The sequence below is a fragment of the Morone saxatilis genome, unplaced genomic scaffold, assembly GCF_004916995.1.
Source record: "Morone saxatilis isolate NCDOM2014 unplaced genomic scaffold, NCSU_SB_2.0 Contig14, whole genome shotgun sequence".
Taxonomy (NCBI): Eukaryota; Metazoa; Chordata; class Actinopteri; family Moronidae; genus Morone; species Morone saxatilis.
This window is the reverse complement of record NW_023339696.1, coordinates 16,872,056-16,880,250: the sequence shown is the minus strand read 5'-3', so window position 1 is coordinate 16,880,250 and position 8,195 is coordinate 16,872,056. Positions and strand designations below refer to the sequence as shown.

Below are 8,195 nucleotides of genomic sequence, written 5' to 3'. Positions count from 1 at the left end.
GTGGTTGATTCAAGACTGAGGGGACATTTCCCATGACACAATCCCCGCCATTTCCTCTCTGAGGTTTTATACACAAACTGATCCTGTGGAATGCAAAACCGGCAGGTCAGGCAGTGGCCCTGAGGGTTACTCATGACGTAAAGCCTCATGTCCAGCAGGCAACCATAACCCCTGCATCATCCAGTCTTAAAATCTCTGGGAACATATACACATATAAAATATGATGCCCTAATCCCTTCTCATGACAAGACCTGAGTGACCCTTGACCTTGCTCTGGGAAGTTTGGCCACACCCCTCCCCTGGGCCCACAGCAAGACTGTAATGTTCTTGCACTTAAAATATGACTATATGTTTGTTTCTCTCTGTCTTGGTCTTGCACCGAGCGCAATGAATTATGGACTTCTCATGAATGCTCTTTCTAAAGAATATAACTAACAATTCTAAAGCTATCAGGCAGGACTAAATCGTTATCTTTTGAGCTTTTTATACTGTAATAATTTCAGGAAATTCTATTCTGTAGATTAGACATTTAAAAAGTGCTGATTCTGCCCCTGTATGTATACGTGTGTTCAAAACCATTCATACTTTCCGTCCTCTCTTCTTTCAGCCATGATGATTTTACCAGAGAGGAGCGAGCCGCACTCCCTCTATATTACCATGTGAAAAATGCACTGTGGATTTCTCAGGCTCTCTCTTTACCCTTTATTGAAGTAAGCCTGCCATACGTCGTCAGAACTGATCTATTAGTCGGAGCCACATCTCTCGTCAGTCAGCAGTTTAAAAGCAGGCCTATAAAGTTATAGCTCCTTGGTTTGGGTTTTTATCATCCTGGACTACATTCTCAGTGGAGGGAATTCTTTCGATCTCTCGCTCCATTCCCAGTTGTCCTGTAGGCTGGATGGGTTTCACAGAACAGGGGATACTTTCTATTTTTATCACAGATGCCTGCAACATCTAATATAAGAGCACTATGTCCAACTGCAACGCACAAGCAAGAAACCTCTCTCAAACATTGACAGTTTACTTTGGACATTTCCTTTACCAGTGAGCAAAGAGCTACGCATGCATACAGTAGTGAAATAGAAGCAACTCTGGAGAGACACCAGAAATAACATGTCTCCGGGCAGAACATTTTGTAAGTAAAGGAGTTAAGAGGCTGCAGACTTTGATGAATTATTTGAGCCAGATTTGAAGAAAAGGATATGGATCAAATGTATCCACTGTTTGTTGAGAAGAGAGGCAGGAAAAGGTCACAGACGCAGTAACTTTATATCATTAGATGTAGACGCGTAGTTATAATAATAAAATCCATCAAGTCTAGACAAAAGCAGGCAAACTGTGGTTTATAAATGAAACAAAACCTCTTAGACAGGTAGAGATGAATTAATTTGATATCAGATGGAAACGCTGCAGTACGTACTTATTGGAATGGAGACAAAATATAAAATTTGTGTCTCACTTCTGTCTTTATATGGACCGCCTTATTGTTATCTGCAGCCTTTGTCAGCATTTATGTAAAGTAAAATAGATTGTATGAATTGTAACCATATATCCATTCTCATAATGCAAATGCTTTTAGTAATCTATGAACCATTACCTAGCTTAGCTTAGAGTTTCTCTTTGTTTTCAGCTCAGCTATAGATGAATCAATATGTAGAAATATTTTTTTACATTAAAACAAAATGTCTCTTTAGTCAAATTACTGAGCTCAACAATCAATGTAATTTATGTATGTTTTTCTAACCAATAACCCCGGTGAGGTAGAATATTTTGAAAATTGTGCCTCATTTATCTTCAGCAACATTACAAGATGCAGTACTGTCACCACAGTTAATAGTTGTTACTTTAAAGCTTGTGTTAAGCAAAGCTGTCTGTCTGCCTCCCTGCTGCTCAGGTAAAAGTTTTGCTTCAGGCATGATCACCCTATCCTGTATCTTATTCTAAAGTTAAAATGAGGCTTTATTTTTATGTAAGGTATTGATCAAATGGATCCCTTTCTTATTCCTCGTACGGGCTGATGGAAACCCCACGTTGGCTTGTATAGGCCGATCACAAGAATGACGTCAAACTGTTTTATGAGATTAAGAAAAAGCTTCAAAAGTGCATTGAACTGTTTTATCTTTCACCTGTATAGTGAGGAAACTCTGAGAAATGAAAGATCATTTAGTTCATCTTAAACGCCCTCAGTAAAAAGTAGCCTCAGTTAACCTGCTATAGCGTGACATTTCAGCATCACCACATCTACCACACACATACACAACACATCTTCAGCTGTTTCACTTCTGCTCATCACTCTCACATGGGACATCCTGTCGAGCACATCTGCTTCTGAAGTGTTTTTACAAACCTTGTATTGTGTCTGCACCATGCACTGATTCTATGCGTTTGCCCTGGAATAGCACAGCTTAATGTGACGCGCTTTGTCTGGTCCTTCATGGGGTAAGCACATGAATGGGCTAACACCAGGGAGCTGTTACACTTTTCCTCCTGAAGCAGTAGCAGACACTTCTTTCGCAGAATCTATGACTGCTCTGTTTCATGCATTTCCCCCTTGAGCACGAGGCCGGCCTGCTGCCTACACCACTTCCAACAAACACTTTACTTTTCTCCCAAAATTGTCACAAAGACACACAGCTTTGCACGTGGGATGCCCTTGCTCTCTCCCTGTGCAACTATCTTCAGAAGTCTGTTTACTCTCAGTGCTGTGGGCCAATTTTGTCGAGGAGGAGTTTTAAAGGCTTTTCCAGACCACTGTGCACCTCCACTCGACCTTCTCTTGTTAATTACTGAGCCACAGGGAGACTCCAGGCCACGTGCAGTAGGAAGCTGCCCAACTGCACCACGGACCATAGACTGTACCAATGCTGTCAGGATGGATTTAGAGACAACTAATGGATGAAATGCAGCCCATACATCTGAGTGTTGCTTTACTGTGTATTGGATTTTCTACTGGCATTTGCTTTTCCCCTCAAGTTAAAGCACTTTGCACACAGTAGCAACTTGGGTGTGCTTCAGCGCCTCTCCTACAAGAACAGTAACATGCATACATGTTTTTGTATTCAAGCTTCATATCTGAATGTACCTGAACAAGCATTAAACAAAAAATAATGAATGCATGCATACTGTATACCATAAAAAGAGCTAAAACTCACTTATGTCTTAGGTTAGGCAGTTCTAGGTTTTTAACAATGCCTGGGAGTCGTAGATATTTGAAAGAGGTTCAAGGCCTGCTGTTATCTGTCCTACAGACTCTGGGACAGCAGCCAAACTGATGCCATCTCAAGGAGAGGAACGCAACAAAATGGCAGGAAATTCCTACTTGGTTTGCTCCCATCAGCACAAGAAATTCTTTCGAATCAGGCTGCTGAAATGTTGCATAAATATGTTCAATGGTCAGAAAGTCTGTAGGAGAAAGCACACGGGATGGTAACCAAATGCAGATAGGTAGAAACAAGGCAAAAAAATGGAGGAAGAGAACCATGACACATTACACTGAAGCTGCAGAATAACTTTAAGAGGTATTTTAACAGAGAAAAAGTCAAATTTCTGCATATGACATTTCACTTCTTTGCCTTAAGAATTCATCTGAACCCAGCACCTAGTCCAGTGTTTCTTGACAGCTTATTATGGGTAAATGTTCATAATTACTAGGCTTTACTCAAACGCTGATAGACGAATGGTCCATACCTGAGGATTTGTCGCCACCTAGTGAAAACTCACTAAATGACACCTTGTAATCACAACATATTTTCCACTTGCTCAGAGCTTGCATGATGGATTACTTGTACTGAATAATAGACACTCTTTGACATGGGCTTTGGTTAGAATGTCTTGCTTTGAAATGGGCCAAGTTTCCCCTTAGTTTCCTCAGTGCGAATGCATTTCATTTTGTGCAATGCCTTTGTTTGACATGCTTAAACACTTCACAGATTCACAGAGTCAATACTTTAAGTCAATGATTAATTTAGACATTCGAAATTTATTAGTTTTGCACTTGAGTATAATCTTGGGAACAGTATGTGTGAGGAAAATAATCTTAACTCAAAGGTCCACTTTCTAGCCTTATCAACAGCTGATAATGAGATGCGATTAAAAGCTCAGAATATGTACAAATTTGAACTTAGATTACTTTTTTTTTTACACATTTGAAGAATATTATAGACTCTGCTGGATGGTTTATCTTTATAAACCTGAATCCTAAAACCTAAAATAACAATTTCCCTCAACACAAGCCTGGGAAAAGTCTCCAAATCAAAGACCTTATAAGAACAACACGACTGCGACTTCCCTCCTAAATCCCTCCAATCAATTGTTCTCTTTTCTGGCTATTGCCAGCTTCATTGTCTTGATGCGGTCAATGGAGCAGCCAGAAATCTGTGCAGACTTTATACATGGCGTGATTGAGGACTGATATTATGATGTTTTGCTGGATAGAATAAAGTGGTATATTTTCTGAGAATTATTATTATTCTCAAAACCTACATTTTATTCAAAATTTGGATACAACCTCACAGACGTCACAGAAAGTCTAGTATATACACCTCAAGAAATATAATATTTAATTTGCACTTGTATCATTGATACTTTATGTCACTGGTTGTATAAACAAGCCCCTCATGAAGGCAGAATCTACACTTACAAGGACATGAGAAAGAAAATAGAGGACAGCAGGTGGCTGATAACAGAAAAATGTTTAGGATTAAACTGGCCTTGTGATAGCGAATGACGTAAAAACTCTGAGAAGCGTTTTCACATGCCTACATCTTATCCTCTTGGCTCCAGCTGCTCTCTGTTGAATCAGAACATTAGTGAGGCAGGCTCCATGGACAAGAAGGTGGTGCTGATCACGGGATGCTCCTCGGGAATCGGTCTTAGTCTGGCTGTCCGGCTAGCCTCTGACCCCAACAAAAAATTCAAAGGTGACCAACACTGAACAGGATGTAAAGCTGTGTTGTACGTGATGCTGTGAGTCCAATGTGTGTTTTCTTTTTTACATCTGTATCAAAACATGCCACTAAGTTCTGCTTTCTGTTTAGTCTATGCGACGATGAGAAACCTGGCCAAAAAGGAGCGTCTCTTAGAGTGTGTGAAGGGCCTGCACAAGGATACCTTGGACATACTCCAAATGGATGTGACGAGCCGGCAGTCCATTCTGGATGCGAGGGACAGGGTTGTGGAGAATCGAGTGGACATTCTGGGTATGCGGTTGTGTCAGTGTGTCCTGATTAAGACAGTAATTTGTGTGTGTTTATATGGGATTATATCCTCACTACTTACAGTGTGCAATGCTGGTGTGGGTTTGATGGGTCCACTGGAGGTCCAGTCCTTGGACTCAATGAGGCAGATTCTGGAGGTCAACCTCCTTGGTACCATTCAGACCATCCAGGCTTTCCTACCGGACATGAAGGCTCAGGGCAAGGGCCGCGTTCTGGTCACTGGCAGCACTGGAGGGCTTCACGGTGAGACATGGAAATGGTCGAGGGATGACTGAATGTCAGCAGTGTTCCACATGTGCAGTTCTTGTCATGATTTGATAGAAATTGCAAAAAGAAAATTACGTTGATGCTGGCTGCCATGCATGAAATTGCCAAAATAACCCATCTTTGTGCTCCATGCTCTCTTACAGGTCTCCCTTTTAATGAGGTGTACTGTGCCAGTAAATTTGCAATAGAGGGAGCATGTGAGAGTTTGGCTGTCCTCCTGCAACACTTCAATATCCAGTGAGTTTTAAAGTTACCGGCATGTTATTTCTGCTCATCTAATCTAATATCTATTAACTGTAAGAGTTGATAGGAGAAACTATTGACTCGATGCTCTATCCTGCAGTGTGAGTCTCATTGAGTGTGGTCCAGTCAACACTGATTTCCTGGTTAACCTGCAGAAGACGGAGCTCGGGGATGAGTCTCTGCAACTGGTCGATACCCAAACACTCAGCCTCTATGAAAAATACCTGCAGCACTGTGGCTCCGTTTTCCAAAACGCAGCACAGGACACTGAGGATATTGTAAAGGTATGTATACAGTAGGTCATAACTGCATTAGTGATATGTATCAATAATGCTGGTGGAAACAGTTTATATTTGAAATGGTTAATCAATTTGTGTTTAAAGACTCATAGTACAGCATTACATCTAAATATCAACACATAATCCCAAATAAGTAGCTTTTCACTTTCTGTATTTTCTCTTAAATGTTTTTAGTGTGGAAAAGAAAATTAAATTTCCCCATGACACATGAAACCATTCAGACTAAACAGTTTGACACAACTATGAAACATTTACTTCTGCTATCTAAAAATAAAAAAAATGATGTTTACCAGCTATGGATAGGGAGGAGCCTCTATCATACTGGAGGCTTGTCACACTTTGTGCATGACTTTGAACTCTTCTTTTATGGACTGGATTATTCCACATTTGCATGAGACAGTGGTGGAATATAACTAAGCACATTTACCTTCAGGTGACTTAATAACTTCTTCTGTTGTGGTGTTTGTTGTTGACTCCAAGGTATTTCTGGATGCCATCCAGTCACCCAGCCCTGCATTCAGATACTTCACCAGTGATGTCATGCCACCTCTCACCAAACTGAAGATCACAGAACCAGATGGCTCACGGTACATCAGTGCGATGAGCAAAATCATTTTCTCTGCTGAGGAACAATAATTTCGTACATGTCTTATTTCCAACCAGGCCACTACTTCATGAGCAGACTTGACCCTTCTTTTACTTTATGTGCAGAGGTTAATATTGTTTTCCTTCATTATTGATTTGTGCTATAAAGTTGGTGCTCTCTGACTCACTGTGGTTGCTCAACTGGAAAGGGCAGTAAATTCACTGAGTTCACAGAGTCCATGCTTCTATTTTTGTATGTCTCTTATCAAAAGTTAGATTCCTTATCGCAATATAAAAATATAAACGTAAAAATAGACCATTTTCTGGTTGGTGGAGAAATATTTTATAAGGATTATGTTTTGAGTGATACAACAGCTTTTGCATGCCTGTTGTTTTATAGTGTTCTTGTTTGGCATATTTTCACTGGGCTTGGTGTGCTTCTGAACAGGTTTTTAACCACACTGTTAGAGGGAAAATACTCTAAGGATTTTCTTTTGTTATTATTTTACATGAGTTAATGATATTGTATGCTGTATTTCTTTATTAGTATTTGCTGTATCACCTGCCTTAAAATGTCCCTTGAGGGATAAATGAATAAAGCATTTGAACTGAAGTAAAATTTCTTATACAGATAATATCTGTTATACACTGACTGCTGATTGTATTTCACATTTGTACCAGAATTACTTTCTATAGGAAACAATAGTGAATATTTAATAATTGAGGTTAAGTGTAACAAGAAGTATGTTATTAAGAACACACAGCATATTTGTCTCTGTAAATATGTATTTATGGTAACTATACTATGTGGAGCTAATTAATCAGGGGGACAGTATTTTGTTGATGTGGATCAAGCTTTCTATTTTAAAAAAAACAAGATAGGGAAAATCCAACAGCTAGCTTAGTCTGGAAATATCCTTTTACCTATTAGTGATTCTCTGTCTGTCTTCTGAAGTCTTTATAGGAGACATTTACTTGCTTTAGACAAATTAGCTTGTATGTTTTGCACTTTGGGTAGACACATTTAGATTGATGATTGATGTAGAATAATGAATACATCTGTTAAAAAGCAAGTGAGTGCAGTTTGGCAGGTTTGGTCCTGAGACGACAAATTGCATAAACAGAAAAAGAAAACCTTGAGTACCTTTCTATTTCAAATAGAAGTCTAAAAGAGGAAGAGGAGAAGGAAGTTTAACTGCCTCAGCTTGGCTTTTTAATCACTGAACTGTATAAAGTTCAGGGATGAAAGAGCCAGCTGGAACAGCATCCATCCCTTGTGTCATTTTTGGATCAGGCTGATGCTTTTAAGCCTGTGTGTTCTTATATAAGCTGAGACAGGTTAGCTTGTCTGTGCACCTACAAGTTACGTTTCCGGCCTATCTTTGATAGGCTTGGCTGAGGTTCTTTCATTCCTCCCTGATCAAGTGCCCTAATTCCAGGCTGAAGGTCCTGTAATAGACAGTCACATAATACAGCAGCACTTAGAGGTGTCAGTATAATGAGAGTTAGGTAATGGCTGTTTGTAAAATGTATTAAAATCAAATGTAGCTTTCCTACTGTAGTAATTTAAACATTTTGGTCTGTG

General features: G+C 39.7%; 1 protein-coding gene across 1 annotated transcript; it reads left to right on the top strand.

Moving 5' to 3' along the window:
* Window positions 1-4,822: 4,822 nt before the first annotated feature.
* hsd17b1 (hydroxysteroid (17-beta) dehydrogenase 1) lies at window positions 4,823-6,692 on the top strand. The gene is made up of 6 exons (XM_035655266.1): window positions 4,823-4,919; window positions 5,037-5,198; window positions 5,280-5,459; window positions 5,627-5,720; window positions 5,827-6,010; window positions 6,506-6,692. The coding sequence occupies exons 1-6, from the start codon at window positions 4,823-4,825 to the stop codon at window positions 6,659-6,661; spliced, it is 873 nt and encodes a 290-aa protein (XP_035511159.1). The 3' UTR covers window positions 6,662-6,692.
* The last annotated feature ends 1,503 nt before the right edge of the window (window positions 6,693-8,195 follow it).